Source organism: Heterodontus francisci, unplaced genomic scaffold, assembly GCF_036365525.1.
Source record: "Heterodontus francisci isolate sHetFra1 unplaced genomic scaffold, sHetFra1.hap1 HAP1_SCAFFOLD_62_2, whole genome shotgun sequence".
In the NCBI taxonomy this organism is placed as follows: domain Eukaryota; kingdom Metazoa; phylum Chordata; class Chondrichthyes; order Heterodontiformes; family Heterodontidae; genus Heterodontus; species Heterodontus francisci.
Genome location: NW_027141112.1, coordinates 4,734,162 through 4,752,710, shown reverse-complemented (window position 1 = coordinate 4,752,710; position 18,549 = coordinate 4,734,162). Strand labels below are relative to the sequence as shown.

Below are 18,549 nucleotides of genomic sequence, written 5' to 3'. Positions count from 1 at the left end.
AGGTGATGGAGTTGAGGCAGGAGGTGATGGAGTTGAAGCAGGGGGTGATGGAGTTGAAGCAAGGGATAATGGAGTTGAAGCAGGAGGTGATGGAGTTGAAGCAGGAGGTGATGGAGTTGAAGCAGGGGGTAATGAAGTTGAAGCAGGATGTGATGCAGTTGAAGCAGGAGGTGATGGAGTTGATGCAGGAGGTGATGGAGTTGAAGCAGGAGGTGATAAAGTTGAAGAATGATGTGATGGAGTTGAAGCAGGAGGTTATGGAGTTGAAGTAGGAAGTGATGGAGTTCAAGCAGGGGGTGATGGAGTTGAAGCTGAAGGTGATGTTGTTGAAGCAGAACATGATGGAGTTGAAGCAGGAGGTGATTGAGTTGAAGCAGGAGGTCATGACGCTGAAGCAGGAGGTGATGGATTTGAAGCCGGAGGTGATGGAGTTGAAACATGAGGTGATGAAGTTGAAGCAGGAGGTTATGGAGTTGATGCAGGATGTGATGGAGTTGAAGCAGGTGGTGATGGAGTTGAAGCAGGAGGTGATGGAGTTGAAACATGAGGTGATGAAGTTGAAGCAGGAGGTCATGGAGTTGAAGCTGGATGTGATGGAGTTAAAGCAGGAGGTGATGGAGTTGAAGCAGGAGGTGATGGAGTTGAGGCAGGAGGTGATGGAGTTGAAGCAGGAGGTGATGGAGTTGAAGCAGGGGGTAATGATGTTGAAGCAGGAGGTGATGGAGTTGGAGCATGAGGTGATGGAGTTGAAGCAGGGGGTAATGAAGTTGAAGCAGGATGTGATGGAGTTGAAGCAGGAGGTGATGGAGTTGAAGCAGAAGGTGATGGAATTGAAGCAGGATGTGATGCAGTTGAAGCAGGAGGTGATGGAGTTGAAGCAGGAGGTGATGGAATTGAAGCAGGATGTGATGCAGCTGAAGCAGGATGTGATGCCGTTGGAGCAGGAGATGATGGAGTTGAAGCAGGATGTGATGGAGTTGAACCCGGAGGTGATGGAGTTGAAATATGAGGTGATGAAGTTGAAGCAGGAGGTTATGGAGTTGATGCAGCATGTGATGGAGTTGAAGCAGGTGGTGATGGAGTTGAAGCAGGAGGTGATGGAGTTGAAGCAGGTGGTGATGGAGTTGAAGCAGGAGGTGATGGAGTTGAAACATGAGGTGATGAAGTTGAAGCAGGAGGTCATGGAATTGAAGCAGGATGTGATGGAGTTGAAGCAGGAAGTGATGGAGTTGAAGCAGGAGGTGATGGAGTTGAGGCAGGAGGTGATGGAGTTGAAGCAGGGGGTGAAGGAGTTGAAGCAGGGGGCAATGGAGTTGAAGCAGGAGGTGATGGAGTTGAAGCAGGAAGTGATGGAGTTGAAGCAGGGGGTAATGAAGTTGAAGCAGGATGTGATGCAGTTGAAGCAGGAGGTGATGGAGTTGAAGCAGGAGCTGATGGAATTGAAGCAGGATGTGATGCAGCTGAAGCAGGAGGTGATGCAGTTGAAAAAGGAGATGATGGAGTTGAAGCAGGAGGTGAGGGATTTGAAGCAGGCGGTGATGGAGTTGAAGCAGGAGATGATGCAGTTGAAGCAGGAGATGATGGAGTTGAAGCAGGAGGTGAGGAATTTGAAGCAGGAGGGGATGGAGTTGAAGCAGGAGATGATGCAGTTGAAGCAGGAGATGATGCAGTTGAAGCAGGAGGTGATGGAGTTGAAGCAGGAGGTGATGGAGTTGAAGCAGGAGGTGATGTAGCTGAAGCAGGAGGTGATGGAGTTGAAGCAGGAGGTGATGGAGTTGATGCAGGAGGTGATGGAGTTGAAGCAGGAGGTGATAAGGTTGAAGAAGGATGTGATGGAGTTGAAGGAGGAGGTTATGGAGTTGAAGCAGGAAGTGATGAAGCTGAAGCAGGAAGTGATGGTGTTGAAGCAGGAGGTGATGGAGTTGATGCAGGAGGTGATGGAGTTGAAGCAGGAGGTGAAAAAGTTGAAGAAGGATGTGATGGAGTTGAAGCAGGAGGTTATGGAATTGAAGCAGGAAGTGATGGAGTTGAAGCAGTGGGTGATGGAGTTGAAGCTGAAGGTGATGTAGTTGAAGCAGGAGGTGATGGAGCTGATGCAGGAGGTGATGGAGTTGAAGCAGGAGGTGATAAAGTTGAAGAATGATGTGATGGAGTTGAAGCAGGATGCTATGGAGTTCAAGCAGTGGGTGATGGTGTTGAAGCTGAAGGTCATGTAGTTGAAGCAGGAGGTGATGGAGTTGAACCAGGAGGTGATTGAGTTGAAGCAGGAGGTGATGACGCCGAAGCAGGAGGTGATGGAGTTGAAGCCGGAGGTGATGTAGTTGAAACATGAGGTGATGAAGCTGAAGCAGGAGGTTATGGAGTTGAAGCAGGATGTGATGGAGTTGAAGCAGGTGGTGATGGAGTTGAAGCAGGAGGTGATGGAGTTGAAACATGAGGTGATGAAGTTGAAGAAGGAGGTCATTGAGTTGAAGCAGGATGCGATGGAGTTAAAGCAGGAGGTGATTGAGTTGAAGCAGGAGGTGATGGAGTTGAGGCAGGATGTGATGGAGTTGAAGCAGGAGGTGATGGAGTTGAAGCAGGGGGTAATGATGTTGAAGCAGGATGTGATGGAGTTGAAGCAGGAGGTGATGGAGTTGAAGCAGAAGGTGATGGAATTGAAGCAGGATGTGATGCGGTTGAAGCAGGAGATGATGGAGTTGAAGCAGGAGGTGATGGAATTGAAGCAGAATGTGATGCAGCTGAAGCAGGATGTGATGCCGTTGGAGCAGGAGATGATGGAGTTGAAGCAGGTGGTGATTAAGTTGAAGCAGGAGGTGATGGAGTTGAAATATGAGGTGATGAAGTTGAAGCAGGTGGTGATGGAGTTGAAGCAGGAATTGATGGAGTTGAAGCATGTGGTGATGGAGTCGAAGCAGGAGGTGATGGAGTTGTAACATGAGGTGATGAAGTTGAAGCAGGAGGTCATGGAGTTGAAGCAGGAAGTGATGGAGTTGAAGCAGGAGGTGATGGAGTTGAGGCAGGAGGTGATGGAGTTGAAGCAGGGGGTGATGGAGTTGAAGCAAGGGATAATGGAGTTGAAGCAGGAGGTGATGGAGTTGAAGCAGGAGGTGATGGAGTTGAAGCAGGGGGTAATGAAGTTGAAGCAGGATGTGATGCAGTTGAAGCAGGAGGTGATGGAGTTGATGCAGGAGGTGATGGAGTTGAAGCAGGAGGTGATAAAGTTGAAGAATGATGTGATGGAGTTGAAGCAGGAGGTTATGGAGTTGAAGTAGGAAGTGATGGAGTTCAAGCAGGGGGTGATGGAGTTGAAGCTGAAGGTGATGTTGTTGAAGCAGAACATGATGGAGTTGAAGCAGGAGGTGATTGAGTTGAAGCAGGAGGTCATGACGCTGAAGCAGGAGGTGATGGATTTGAAGCCGGAGGTGATGGAGTTGAAACATGAGGTGATGAAGTTGAAGCAGGAGGTTATGGAGTTGATGCAGGATGTGATGGAGTTGAAGCAGGTGGTGATGGAGTTGAAGCAGGAGGTGATGGAGTTGAAACATGAGGTGATGAAGTTGAAGCAGGAGGTCATGGAGTTGAAGCTGGATGTGATGGAGTTAAAGCAGGAGGTGATGGAGTTGAAGCAGGAGGTGATGGAGTTGAGGCAGGAGGTGATGGAGTTGAAGCAGGAGGTGATGGAGTTGAAGCAGGGGGTAATGATGTAGAAGCAGGAGGTGATGGAGTTGAGGCAGGAGGTGATGGAGTTGAAGCAGGAGGTGCAGGAGTTGAAGCAGGGGGTGATGCAGTTGAAGCAGGAGGTGATGGAGTTGAAGCAGGATGTGATAGAATTGAAGCAGGAGATGATGGAGTTGAAGCAGGAGGTGAGGGAGTTGATGCAGGAGGTGATAAAGTTGAAGAAGGATCTTTTGGAGTTGAAGCAGGAGGTTATGGAGTTGAAGCAGGAAGTGATGGAGTTGAAGCAGGAGGTGATGGAGTTGAAGCAGGAGGTGATGGAGTTGAAGCAGCAGGTGATGTAGTTGAAGCAGGATGTGATGGAGTTGAAGCAGGAGGTGATGATGCTGAAGCAAGAGGTGATGGAGTTGAAGCAGGAGGTGATGGAGCTGATGCAGGAGGTGATGGAGGTGAAGCAGGAGGTGATAAAGTTGAAGAAGGATGTGATGGAGTTGAAGCAGGAGGTTATGGAGTTGAAGCAGGAAGTGATGGCGTTCAAGCAGTGGGTGATGGAGTTGAAGCTGAAGGTGATGTAGTTGAAGCAGGAGGTGATGGAGTTGAAGCAGGAGGAGAGGGAGTTGAAGCAGGGGGTAATGAAGTTGAAGCAGGATGTGAGGCAGTTGAAGCATGAGGTGATGGCGTTGAAGCAGGAGGTGATGGAATTGAAGCAGGATGTGATGCAGCTGAGGGAGGAGTTGTTGCAGTTGAAGCAGGAGATGATGCAGTTGAAGCAGGAGGTGATGGAGTTGAAGCAGGAGGTGATGGAGTTGAAGCAGAAGGTGATGGTGTTGAAGCAGGAGGTGATGAAGCTGAAGCAGGAGGTGATGGTCTTGAAGCAGAGGGTGATGGAGTTGAGGCAGGAGGTGATGGAGTTGAAGCAGGAGATGATGAAGTTGAAGCAGGAGGTGATGAAGTTGAGCAGGATGTGATGGAGTTGAAGCAGGATGTGATGGAGTTGAAGCAGGAGGCGATGGAGTTGAAGCAGGAGGTGATTAAGTTGAAGCAGGAGGTGATGGAGTTGAAGCAGGAGGTGATGGAGTTGAAGCAGGGGGTAATGAAGTTGAAGCAGGATGTGAGGCAGTTGAAGCAGGAGGTGATGGAGTTGAAGCAGGAGGTGATGGAATTGAAGCAGGATGTGATGCAGCTGAGGCAGGAGTTGATGCAGTTGAAGCAGGAGATGATGGAGTTGAAGCAGGAGGTGAGGGAGTTGAAGCAGGAGGTGATGGAGATGAAGCAGGTGATGATGCAGTTGAAGCAGTAGATGATGCAGTTGAAGCAGGAGGTGATGGAGTTGAAGCAGGTGGTGATGGAGTTGAAGCAGGAGGTGATGGAGTTGAAGCAGGAGGTGATGGAGTTGAAGAAGGATGTGATGGAGTTGAAGCAGGATGTTATGTAGTTCAAGCAGGAAGTGATGGAGTTCAAGCAGTGGGTGATGGAGTTGAAGCTGAAGGTGATGTAGTTGAAGCAGGAGGTGATGGAGTTGAACCAGGAGGAGATTGAGTTGAAGCAGGAGGTAATGACGCTGAAGCAGGAGGTGATGGAGTTGAAGCCGGAGGTGATGGAGTTGAAGCAGGAGGTGATGGAGTTGAAGCAGGAGGTGATAAAGTTGAAGCAGGGGGTGATGAAGTTGAAGCAGGAGGTGATGAAGTTGAAGCAGGAGGTGATCAAGTTGAAGCAGGAGGTGATGGAGTTGAAGCAGGGTGTGATGGAGTTGAAGCAGGGGGTGATGGAGTTGTAGCAGGAGGTGATGGAGTTGAAGCAGGGGGTGATGGAGTTGAAGCAGGAGGTGATGGAGTTGAAGCAGGAGGTGATGAAGTTGAAGCAGGAGGTGATAAAGTTGAAGCAGAATGTGATGGAGTTGAAGCAGGATGTGATGGAGTTGAAGCAAGAGGTGATGGAGTTGAAGCAAAAGGTGATTAAGTTGAAGCAGGAGGTGATGGAGTTGAAACATGAGGTGATGAAGTTGAAGCAGAAGGTTATGGAGTTGAAGCATGATGTGACGGAGTTGAAGCAGGAGGTGATGGTGTTGAAGCAGGAGGTGATGGAGTTGAAGCAGTAGGTGATGAAGCTGAAGCAGGATGTGATGGAGCTGAAGCAGGTGGTGATGGAGTTGAAGCAGGAGGTGATGGAGTTGAAACATGAGATGATGAAGTTGAAGCAGGAGGTCATGGAGTTGAAGCAGGATGTGATGGAGTTGAAGCAGGAGGTGATGGAGTTGAAGCAGGAGGTGATGGAGTTGAAGCAGGAGGTGATGATGTTGAAGCAGGAGGTTATGGAGATGAAGCAGGAGGTGATGGAGTTGAAGCAGGGGGTGAAGGAGTTGAAGCAGGAGGTGATGGAGTTGAAGCAGGATGTGATGGAGTTGAAGCAGGAGGTGATGGAGGTGAAGCAGGATGCGATGGAGTTGAAACATGAGGTGATGAAGTTGAAGCAGGAGGTTATGGAGATGAAGCAGGAGGTGATGGAGTTGAAGCAGGGGGTGAAGGAGTTGAAGCAGGAGGTGATGGTGTTGAAGCAGGATGTGATGGAGTTGAAGCAGGAGGTGATGATGTTGAAGCAGGAGGTGATGGATTTGAAGCAGGATGTGATGAAGTTGAAGCAGGAGGTTATGGAGATGAAGCAGGAGGTGATGGAGTTGAAGCAGGGGGTGAAGGAGTTGAAGCAGGAGGTCATGGAATTGAAGCAGGATGTGATGGAGTTGAAGCAGGAGGTGATGGAGTTGAAGCAGGATGCGATGGAGTTGAAACATGAGGTGATGAAGTTGAAGCAGGAGGTTATGGAGATGCAGCAGGAGGTGATGGAGTTGAAGCAGGGGGTGAAGGAGTTGAAGCAGGAGGTGACGGAGTTGAAGCAGGATGTGATGGAGTTGAAGCAGGAGGTGATGGAGTTGAAGCAGGAGGTGATGGAGTTGAAACATGAGGTGATGAAGTTGAAGCAGGAGGTCATGGAGTTGAAGCAGGATGTGATGGAGTTGAAGCAGGAGGTGATGGAGTTGAAGCAGGGGGTGAAGGAGTTGAAGCAGTAGGTGATGGAGTTGAAGCAGGATGTGATGGAGTTGAAGCAGGAGGTGATGGTGTTGAAGCAGGAGGTGATGAAGTTGAAGCAGGAGGTCATGGAATTGAAGCAGGATGTGATGGAGTTGAAGCAGGAGGTGATGGAGTTGAAGCAGGATGCGATGGAGTTGAAACATGAGGTGATGAAGTTGAAGCAGGAGGTTATGGAGATGCAGCAGGAGTTTATGGAGTTGAAGCAGGGGGTGAAGGAGTTGAAGCAGGAGGTGATGGAGTTGAAGCAGGATGTGATGGAGTTGAAGCAGGAGGTGATGGAGTTGAAGCAGGAGGTGATGATGTTGAAGCAGGATGTGATGAAGTTGAAGCAGGAGGTGATGGAGTTGAAGCAGTATGTGATGGAGTTGAAGCAGTATGTGATGGAGTTGAAGCAGGAGGTGATGGAGATGAAGCAGGTGATGATGCAGTTGAAGCAGTAGATGATGCAGTTGAAGCAGGAGGTGATGGAGTTGAAGCAGGTGGTGATGGAGTTGAAGGAGGAGGTGATGGAGTTGAAGCAGGAGGTGATGGAGTTGAAGAAGGATGTGATGGAGTTGAAGCAGGATGTTATGTAGTTCAAGCAGGAAGTGATGTAGTTCAAGCCGTGGGTGATGGAGTTGAAGCTGAAGGTGATGTAGTTGAAGCAGGAGGTGATGGAGTTGAACCAGGAGGAGATTGAGTTGAAGCAGGAGGTAATGACGCTGAAGCTGGAGGTGATGGAGTTGAAGCCGGAGGTGATGGAGTTGAAGCAGGAGGTGATGGAGTTGAAGCAGGAGGTGATAAAGTTGAAGCAGGGGGTGATGAAGTTGAAGCAGGAGGTGATCAAGTTGAAGCAGGAGGTGATGGAGTTGAAGCAGGATGTGATGGAGTTGAAGCAGGGGATGATGGAGTTGTAGCAGGAGGTGATGGAGTTGAAGCAGGGGGTGATGGAGTTGAAGCAGGAGGTGATGGAGTTGAAGCAGGAGGTGATGAAGTTGAAGCAGGAGGTGATGAAGTTGAAGCAGAATGTGATGGAGTTGAAGCAGGATGTGATGGAGTTGAAGCAAGAGGTGATGGAGTTGAAGCAAAAGGTGATTAAGTTGAAGCAGGAGGTGATGGAGTTGAAACATGAGGTGATGAAGTTGAAGCAGAAGGTTATGAAGTTGAAGCAGGATGTGACGGAGTTGAAGCAGGAGGTGATGGAGTTGAAGCAGGAGGTGATGGAGTTGAAGCAGCAGGTGATGAAGCTGAAGCAGGATGTGATGGAGCTGAAGCAGGTGGTGATGGAGTTGAAGCAGGAGGTGATGGAGTTGAAACATGAGGTGATGAAGTTGAAGCAGGAGGTCATGTAGTTGAAGCAGGATGTGATGGAGTTGAAGCAGGAGGTGATGGAGTTGAAGCAGGAGGTGATGGAGTTGAAGCAGGAGGTGATGATGTTGAAGCAGGAGGTTATGGAGATGAAGCAGGAGGTGATGGAGTTGAAGCAGGGGGTGAAGGAGTTGAAGCAGGAGGTCATGGAGTTGAAGCAGGAGGTGATGGAGTTGAAGCAGGAGGTGATGGAGTTGAAGCAGGATGCGATGGAGTTGAAACATGAGGTGATGAAGTTGAAGCAGGAGGTTATGGAGATGAAGCAGGAGGTGATGGAGTTGAAGCAGGGGGTGAAGGAGTTGAAGCAGGAGGTGATGGAGTTGAAGCAGGATGTGATGGAGTTGAAGCAGGAGGTGATGATGTTGAAGCAGGAGGTGATGGATTTGAAGCAGGATGTGATGAAGTTGAAGCAGGAGGTTATGGAGATGAAGCAGGAGGTGATGGAGTTGAAGCAGGGGGTGAAGGAGTTGAAGCAGGAGGTGATGGAGTTGAAGCAGGATGTGATGGAGTTGAAGCAGGAGGTGATGATGTTGAAGCAGGAGGTGATGATGTTGAAGCAGGAGGTGATGGATTTGAAGCAGGATGTGATGAAGTTGAAGCAGGAGGTTATGGAGATGAAGCAGGAGGTGATGGAGTTGAAGCAGGGGGTGAAGGAGTTGAAGCAGGAGGTCATGGAATTGAAGCAGGATGTGATGGAGTTGAAGCAGGAGGTGATGGAGTTGAAGCAGGATGCGATGGAGTTGAAACATGAGGTGATGAAGTTGAAGCAGGAGGTTATGGAGATGCAGCAGGAGGTGATGGAGTTGAAGCAGGGGGTGAAGGAGTTGAAGCAGGAGGTGATGGAGTTGAAGCAGGATGTGATGGAGTTGAAGCAGGAGGTGATGGAGTTGAAGCAGGAGGTGATGGAGTTGAAACATGAGGTGATGAAGTTGAAGCAGGAGGTCATGGAGTTGAAGCAGGATGTGATGGAGTTGAAGCAGGAGGTGATGGAGTTGAAGCAGGGGGTGAAGGAGCTGAAGCAGGAGGTGATGGAGTTGAAGCAGGATGTGATGGAGTTGAAGCAGTATGTGATGGAGTTGAAGCAGGAGGTGATGGAGATGAAGCAGGTGATGATGCAGTTGAAGCAGTAGATGATGCAGTTGAAGCAGGAGGTGATGGAGTTGAAGCAGGTGGTGATGGAGTTGAAGCAGGAGGTGATGGAGTTGAAGCAGGAGGTGATGGAGTTGAAGAAGGATGTGATGGAGTTGAAGCAGGATGTTATGTAGTTCAAGCAGGAAGTGATGGAGTTCAGGCAGTGGGTGATGGAGTTGAAGCTGAAGGTGATGTAGTTGAAGCAGGAGGTGATGGAGTTGAACCAGGAGGAGATTGAGTTGAAGCAGGAGGTAATGACGCTGAAGCTGGAGGTGATGGAGTTGAAGCCGGAGGTGATGGAGTTGAAGCAGGAGGTGATGGAGTTGAAGCAGGAGGTGATAAAGTTGAAGCAGGGGGTGATGAAGTTGAAGCAGGAGGTGATCAAGTTGAAGCAGGAGGTGATGGAGTTGAAGCAGGATGTGATGGAGTTGAAGCAGGGGGTGATGGAGTTGTAGCAGGAGGTGATGGAGTTGAAGCAGGGGGTGATGGAGTTGAAGCAGGAGGTGATGGAGTTGAAGCAGGAGGTGATGAAGTTGAAGCAGGAGGTGATGAAGTTGAAGCAGAATGTGATGGAGTTGAAGCAGGATGTGATGGAGTTGAAGCAAGAGGTGATGGAGTTGAAGCAAAAGGTGATTAAGTTGAAGCAGGAGGTGATGGATTTGAAGCATGAGGTGATGAAGTTGAAGCAGAAGGTTATGGAGTTGAAGCAGGATGTGACGGAGTTGAAGCAGGAGGTGATGGAGTTGAAGCAGGAGGTGATGGAGTTGAAGCAGCAGGTGATGAAGCTGAAGCAGGATGTGATGGAGCTGAAGCAGGTGGTGATGGAGTTGAAGCAGGAGGTGATGGAGTTGAAACATGAGGTGATGAAGTTGAAGCAGGAGGTCATGTAGTTGAAGCAGGATGTGATGGAGTTGAAGCAGGAGGTGATGGAGTTGAAGCAGGAGGTGATGGAGTTGAAGCAGGAGGTGATGATGTTGAAGCAGGAGGTTATGGAGATGAAGCAGGAGGTGATGGAGTTGAAGCAGGGGGTGAAGGAGTTGAAGCAGGAGGTCATGGAGTTGAAGCAGGAGGAGATGGAGTTGAAGCAGGAGGTGATGGAGTTGAAGCAGGATGCGATGGAGTTGAAACATGAGGTGATGAAGTTGAAGCAGGAGGTTATGGAGATGAAGCAGGAGGTGATGGAGTTGAAGCAGGGGGTGAAGGTGTTGAAGCAGGAGGTGATGGAGTTGAAGCAGGATGTGATGGAGTTGAAGAGGGAGGTGATGATGTTGAAGCAGGAGGTGATGGATTTGAAGCAGGATGTGATGAAGTTGAAGCAGGAGGTTATGGAGATGAAGCAGGAGGTGATGGAGTTGAAGCATGGGGTGAAGGAGTTGAAGCAGGAGGTCATGGAATTGAAGCAGGATGTGATGGAGTTGAAGCAGGAGGTGATGGAGTTGAAGCAGGAGGTGATGGAGTTGAAACATGAGGTGATGAAGTTGAAGCAGGAGGTCATGGAGTTGAAGCAGGATGTGATGGAGTTGAAGCAGGAGGTGATGGAGTTGAAGCAGGGGGTGAAGGAGCTGAAGCAGGATGTGATGGAGTTGAAGCAGGATGTGATGGAGTTGAAGCAGGAGGTGATGGTGTTGAAGAAGGAGGTGATGATGTTGAAGCAGGAGGTGATGGAGTTGAAGCAGGAGGTGATGAAGTTGAAGCAGGAGGTTATGGAGATGAAGCAGGAGGTGATGGAGTTGAAGCAGGGGGTGAAGGAGTTGAAGCAGGAGGTCATGGAGTTGAAGCAGGATGTGATGGAGTTGAAGCAGGAGGTGATGGAGTTGAAGCAGGATGCGATGGAGTTGAAACATGAGGTGATGAAGTTGAAGCAGGAGGTTATGGAGATGCAGCAGGAGTTTATGGAGTTGAAGCAGGGGGTGAAGGAGTTGAAGCAGGAGGTGATGGAGTTGAAGCAGGATGTGATGGAGTTGAAGCAGGAGGTGATGGAGTTGAAGCAGGAGGTGATGATGTTGAAGCAGGAGGTGATGAAGTTGAAGCAGGAGGTGATGGAGTTGAAGCAGTATGTGATGGAGTTGAAGCAGGAGGTGATGGAGTTGAAGCAGGAGGTGATGGAGTTGAAGCAGCAGGTGATGTAGTTGAAGCAGGATGTGATGGAGTTGAAGCAGGAGGTGATGGAGTTGAAGCAGGAGGTGATGGAGTTGAAGCAGAAGGTGATGGTGTTGAAGCAGGAGGTGATGAAGCTGAAGCAGGAGGTGATGGTCTTGAAGCAGGGGGTGATGGAGTTGAAGCAGGAGGTGATGGAGTTGAAGCAGGAGATGATGAAGTTGAAGCAGGAGGTGATGAAGTTGAGCAGGATGTGATGGAGTTGAAGCAGGATGTGATGGAGTTGAAGCAGGAGGTGATGGAGTTGAAGCAGGAGGTGATTAAGTTGAAGCAGGAGGTGATGGAGTTGAAGCAGGAGGTGATGGAGTTGAAGCATGGGGTAATGGAGTTGAAGCAGGATGTGAGGCAGTTGAAGCAGGAGGTGATGGAGTTGAAGCAGGAGGTGATGGAATTGAAGCAGGATGTGATGCAGCTGAGGCAGGAGTTGATGCAGTTGAAGCAGGAGATGATGGAGTTGAAGCAGGAGGTGAGGGAGTTGAAGCAGGAGGTGATGGAGATGAAGCAGGTGATGATGCAGTTGAAGCAGTAGATGATGCAGTTGAAGCAGGAGGTGAGGGAGTTGAAGCAGGTGGTGATGGAGTTGAAGCAGGAGGTCATGGAGTTGATGCAGGAGGTGATGGAGTTGAAGCAGGAGGTCATAAAGTTGAAGAAGAATTTGATGGAGTTGAAGCTGGAGGTTATGGAGTTGAAGCAGGAAGTGATGGAGTTGAAGAAGGAGGTGATGGAGTTGAAGCAGGAGGTGATGGAGTTGAAGCAGCAGGTGATGTAGTTGAAGCAGGATGTGATGGAGTTGAAGCAGGAGGTGATGATGCTGAAGCAGGAGGTGATGGAGTTGAAGCAGGAGGTGATGGAGCTGATGCAGTAGGTGATGGAGGTGAAGCAGGAGGTGATAAAGTTGAAGAAGGATGTGATGGAGTTGAAGCAGGAGGTTATGGAGTTGAAGCAGGAAGTGATGGAGTTGAAGCAGGAGGTGATGGAGTTGAAGCAGGAGGTGATGGAGTTGAAGCAGCAGGTGATGAAGCTGAAGCAGGAGGTGATGGAGTTGAAGCAGGAGGTGATGGAGTTGATGCAGGAGGTGATGGAGTTGAAGCAGGAGGTGATAAAGTTGAAGAAGGATGTGATGGAGTTGAAGCAGGATGTTATGTAGTTCATGCAGGAGGTGATGGAGTTGAAGCAGGAGGTGATTAAGTTGAAGCAGGAGGTGATGGAGTTGAAGCAGGAGGTGATGGAGTTGAAGCAGGGTGTAATGAAGTTGAAGCAGGATGTGAGGCAGTTGAAGCAGGAGGTGATGGAGTTGAAGCAGGAGGTGATGGAATTGAAGCAGTATGTGATGCAGCTGAGGCAGGAGTTGATGCAGTTGAAGCAGGAGATGATGGAGTTGAAGCAGGAGGTGAGGGAGTTGAAGCAGGAGGTGATGGAGATGAAGCAGGTGATGATGCAGTTGAAGCAGTAGATGATGCAGTTGAAGCAGGAGGTGAGGGAGTTGAAGCAGGTGGTGATGGAGTTGAAGCAGGAGGTGATGGAGTTGATGCAGGAGGTGATGGAGTTGAAGCAGGAGGTCATAAAGTTGAAGAAGAATTTGATGGAGTTGAAGCTGGAGGTTATGGAGTTGAAGCAGGAAGTGATGGATTTGAAGCAGGAGGTGATGGAGTTGAAGCAGGAGGTGATGGAGTTGAAGCAGCAGGTGATGTAGTTGAAGCAGGATGTGATGGAGTTGAAGCAGGAGGTGATGATGCTGAAGCAGGAGGTGATGGAGTTGAAGCAGGAGGTGATGGAGCTGATGCAGGAGGTGATGGAGGTGAAGCAGGAGGTGATAAAGTTGAAGAAGGATGTGATGGAGTTGACGCAGGAGGTTATGGAGTTGAAGCAGGAAGTGATGGAGTTGAAGCAGGAGGTGATGGAGTTGAAGCAGGAGGTGATGGAGTTGAAGCAGCAGGTGATGAAGCTGAAGCAGGAGGTGATGGAGTTGAAGCAGGAGGTGATGGAGTTGATGCAGGAGGTGATGGAGTTGAAGCAGGAGGTGATAAAGTTGAAGAAGGATGTGATGGAGTTGAAGCAGGATGTTATGTAGTTCAAGCAGGAAGTGATGGAGTTCAAGCAGTGGGTGATGGAGTTGAAGCTGAAGGTGATGTAGTTGAAGCAGGAGGTGATGGAGTTGAACCAGGAGGAGATTGAGTTGAAGCAGGAAGTAATGACGCTGAAGCAGGAGGTGATGGAGTTGAAGCTGGAGGTGATGGAGTTGAAGCTGGAGGTGATGGAGTTGAAGCAGGAGGTGATGGAGTTGAAGCAGGAGGTGATAAAGTTGAAGCAGGGGTGATGAAGTTGAAGCAGGAGGTGATCAAGTTGAAGCAGGAGGTGATGGAGTTGAAGCAGGGGGTGATGGAGTTGAAGCAGGAAGTAATGACGCTGAAGCAGGAGGTGATGGAGTTGAAGCTGGAGGTGATGGAGTTGAAGCTGGAGGTGATGGAGTTGAAGCAGGAGGTGATGGAGTTGAAGCAGGAGGTGATGGAGTTGAAGCAGAAGGAGATGGTGTTGAAGCAGGAGGTGATGAAGCTGAAGCAGGAGGTGATGGTCTTGAAGCAAGGGGTGATGGAGTTGAAGCAGGAGGTGATGAAGTTGAGCAGGATGTGATGGAGTTGAAGCAGGATGTGATGGAGTTGAAGCAGGAGATGATGAAGTTGAAGCAGGAGGTGATGAAGTTGAGCAGGATGTGATGGAGTTGAAGCAGGAGGTGATGGAGTTGAAGCAGGAGGTGATTAAGTTGAAGCAGGAGGTGATGGAGTTGAAGCAGGAGGTGATGGAGTTGAAGCAGGGGGTAGTGAAGTTGAAGCAGGATGTGAGGCAGTTGAAGCAGGAGGTGATGGAGTTGAAGCAGGAGGTGATGGAATTGAAGCAGGAGATGATGGAGTTGAAGCAGGAGGTGATGGAGTTGAAGCAGGGGGTAGTGAAGTTGAAGCAGGATGTGATGCAGCTGAGGCAGGAGTTGATGCAGTTGAAGCAGGAGATGATGGAGTTGAAGCAGGAGGTGAGGGAGTTGAAGCAGGAGGTGATGGAGATGAAGCAGGATATGATGCAGTTGAAGCAGTAGATGATGCAGTTGAAGCAGGAGGTGATGGAGTTGAAGCAGGTGGTGACGGAGTTGAAGCAGGAGGTGATGGAGGTGATGCAGGAGGTGATGGAGTTGAAGCAGGAGGTCATAAAGTTGAAGAAGAATTTGATGGAGTTGAAGCAGGAGGTAATGGAGTTGAAGCAGGAAGTGATGGAGTTGAAGCAGGAGGTGATGGAGTTGAAGCAGGAGGTGATGGAGTTGAAGCAGCAGGTGATGTAGTTGAAGCAGGATGTGATGGAGTTGAAGCAGGAGGTGATGATGCTAAAGCAGGAGGTGATGGAGTTGAAGCAGGAGGTGATGGAGCTAATGCAGGAGGTGATGGACGTGAAGCAGGAGGTTGTAAAGTTGAAGAAGGATGTGATGGAGTTGAAGCAGGAGGTTATGGAGTTGAAGCAGGAAGTGATGGAGTTGAAGCAGGAGGTGATGGAGTTGAAGCAGGAGGTGATGGAGTTGAAGCAGGAGGTGATGGAGTTGAAGCAGGAGGTGATGGAGTTGATGCAGGAGGTGATGGAGTTGAAGCAGGGGTTGATAAAGTTGAAGAAGGATGTGATGGAGTTGAAGCAGGATGTTATGTAGTTCAATCAGGAAGTGATGGAGTTCAAGCAGGAGGTGATGGAGTTGAAGCAGGATGTGATGGAGTTGAAGCAGGAGGTGATGGAGTTGAAGCAGGATGCGATGGAGTTGAAACATGAGGTGATGAAGTTGAAGCAGGAGGTTATGGAGATGAAGCAGGAGGTGATGGAGTTGAAGCAGGGTGTGAAGGAGTTGAAGCAGGAGGTGATGGAGTTGAAGCAGGAGGTGATCAAGTTGAAGCAGGGGGTGAAGGAGTTGAAGCAGGAGGTCATGGAGTTGAAGCAGGATGTGATGGAGTTGAAGCAGGAGGTGATGGAGTTGAAGCAGGATGCGATGGAGTTGAAACATGAGGTGATGAAGTTGAAGCAGGAGGTTATGGAGATGAAGCAGGAGGTGATGGAGTTGAAGCAGGGGGTGAAGGAGTTGAAGCAGGAGGTGATGGAGTTGAAGCAGGAGGTGATGGAGTTGAAGCAGGAGGTGATGGAGTTGAAGCAGGAGGTGATGGAGTTGAAGCAGGAGGTGATGGTGTTGAAGCAGGAGGTGATGATGTTGAAGCAGGAGGTGATTGAGTTGAAGCAGGAGGTGATGAAGTTGAAGCAGGAGGTTATGGAGATGAAGCAGGAGGTGATGGAGTTGAAGCAGGGGGTGAAGGAGTTGAAGCAGGAGGTCATGGAATTGAAGCAGGATGTAATGGAGTTGAAGCAGGAGGTGATGGAGTTGAAGCAGGATGCGATGGAGTTGAAACATGAGGTGATGAAGTTGAAGCAGGAGGTTATGGAGATGCAGCAGGAGGTGATGGAGTTGAAGCAGGGGGTGAAGGAGTTGAAGCAGGAGGTGATGGAGTTGAAGCAGGATGTGATGGAGTTGAAGCAGGAGGTGATGGAGTTGAAGCAGGAGGTGATGGAGTTGAAACATGAGGTGATGAAGTTGAAGCAGGAGGTCATGGAGTTGAAGCAGGATGTGATGGAGTTGAAGCAGGAGGTGATGGAGTTGAAGCAGGGGGTGAAGGAGTTGAAGCAGGAGGTGATGGAGTTGAAGCAGGATGTGATGGAGTTGAAGCAGGAGGTGATGGTGTTGAAGCAGGAGGTGATGGTGTTGAAGCAGGAGGTGATGGAGTTGAAGCAGGAGGTGATGAATTTGAAGCAGGAGGTTATGGAGATGAAGCAGGAGGTGATGGAGTTGAAGCAGGGGGTGAAGGATTTGAAGCAGGAGGTCATGGAATTGAAGCAGGCGGTGATGGAGTTGAAGCAGGAGGTGATGGAGTTGAAGCAGGATGCGATGGAGTTGAAACATGAGGTGATGAAGTTGAAGCAGGAGGTTATGGAGATGCAGCAGGAGGTGATGGAGTTGAAGCAGGGGGTGAAGGAGTTGAAGCAGGAGGTGATGGAGTTGAAGCAGGATGTGATGGAGTTGAAGCAGGAGGTGATGGAGTTGAAGCAGGAGGTGATGATGTTGAAGCAGGATGTGATGACGTTGAAGCAGGAGGTGATGGAGTTGAAGCAGGAGGTGATGGAGTTGAAGCAGCAGGTGATGGAGTTGAAGCAGGAGGTGATGGAGTTGAAGCAGCAGGTGATGTAGTTGAAGCAGGATGTGATGGAGTTGAAGCAGGAGGTGATGGAGTTGAAGCAGGAGGTGATGGAGTTGAAGCAGAAGGTGATGGTGTTGAAGCAGGAGGTGATGAAGCTGAAGCAGGAGGTGATGGTCTTGAAGCAGGGGTTAATGGAGTTGAAGCAGGAGGTGATGGAGTTGAAGCAGGAGATGATGAAGTTGAAGCAGGAGGTGATGAAGTTGAGCAGGATGTGATGGAGTTGAAGCAGGATGTGATGGAGTTGAAGCAGGAGGTGATGGAGTTGAAGCAGGAGGTGATGGAGTTGAAGCAGGGGGTAGTGAAGTTGAAGCAGGAGGTGATGGAGTTGAAGCAGGAGGTGATGGAATTGAAGCAGGATGTGATGCAGCTGAGGCAGGAGTTGATGCAGTTGAAGCAGGAGATGATGGAGTTGAAGCAGGAGGTGAGGGAGTTGAAGCAGGAGGTGATGGAGATGAAGCAGGTGATGATGCAGTTGAAGCAGTAGATGATGCAGTTGAAGCAGGAGGTGATGGAGTTGAAGCAGGTGGTGATGGAGTTGAAGCAGGAGGTGATGGAGGTGATGCAGGAGGTGATGGAGTTGAAGCAGGAGGTCATAAAGTTGAAGAAGAATTTGATGGAGTTGAAGCAGGAGGTAATGGAGTTGAAGCAGGAAGTGATGGAGTTGAAGCAGGAGGTGATGGAGTTGAAGCAGGAGGTGATGGAGTTGAAGCAGCAGGTGATGTAGTTGAAGCAGGATGTGATGGAGTTGAAGCAGGAGGTGATGATGCTAAAGCAGGAGGTGATGGAGTTGAAGCAGGAGGTGATGGAGCTAATGCAGGAGGTGATGGAGGTGAAGCAGGAGGTTGTAAAGTTGAAGAAGATGTGATGGAGTTGAAGCAGGAGGTTATGGAGTTGAAGCAGGAAGTGATGGAGTTGAAGCAGGAGGTGATGGAGTTGAAGCAGGAGGTGATGGAGTTGAAGCAGCAGGTGATGAAGCTGAAGCAGGAGGTGATGGAGTTGAAGCAGGAGGTGATGGAGTTGATGCAGGAGGTGATGGAGTTGAAGCAGGAGGTGATAAAGTTGAAGAAGGATGTGATGGAGTTGAAGCAGGATGTTATGTAGTTCAATCAGGAAGTGATGAGGCTCAAGCAGGAGGTGATGGAGTTGAAGCAGGATGTGATGGAGTTGATGCAGGAGGTGATGGAGTTGAAGCAGGAGGTGATAAAGTTGAAGAAGGATGTGTTGGAGTTGAAGCAGGAGGTTATTGAGTTGAAGCAGGAAGTGATGGCGTTCAAGCAGTGGGTGATGGAGTTGAAGTTGAAGGTGATGTAGTTGAAGCAGGAGGTGATGGAGTTGAAGCAGGAGGTGATGGAGTTGAAGCAGGGGGTAATGAAGTTGAAGCAGGATGTGAGGCAGTTGAAGCATGAGGTGATGGCGTTGAAGCAGGAGGTGATGGAATTGAAGCAGGATGTGATGCAGCTGAGGGAGGAGTTGATGCAGTTGAAGCAGGAGATGATGCAGTTGAAGCAGGAGATGATGCAGTTGAAGCAGGAGGTGATGGAGTTGAAGCAGGAGGTGATGGAGTTGAAGCAGAAGGTGATGGAGTTGAAGCAGGAGGTGATGAAGCTGAAGCAGGAGGTGATGGTTTTGAAGCAGGGGGTGATGGAGTTGAAGCAGGAGGTGATGGAGTTGAAGCATGAGGTGATGAAGTTGAAGCAGGAGGTGATGACGTTGAAGCAGGATGTGATGGAGTTGAAGCAGGATGTGATGGAGTTGAAGCAGGATGTGATGTAGTTGAAGCAGGAGGTGATGGAGTTGAAGCAGGAGGTGATTAAGTTGAAGCAGGAGGTGATGGAGTTGAAGCAGGAGATGATGGAGTTGAAGCAGGGGGTAATGAGGTT

General features: G+C 49.5%; 1 protein-coding gene across 1 annotated transcript; it reads left to right on the top strand.

Moving 5' to 3' along the window:
• Positions 1-3,281: 3,281 nt before the first annotated feature.
• LOC137362125 (uncharacterized protein PF3D7_1120000-like) lies at positions 3,282-17,534 on the top strand. Its single transcript, XM_068026631.1, has 4 exons — positions 3,282-3,404; positions 14,527-14,676; positions 17,193-17,342; positions 17,445-17,534. Exons 1-4 carry the CDS (start codon positions 3,282-3,284, stop codon positions 17,532-17,534), a joined length of 513 nt encoding a protein of 170 aa, XP_067882732.1.
• Positions 17,535-18,549: the final 1,015 nt, after the last annotated feature.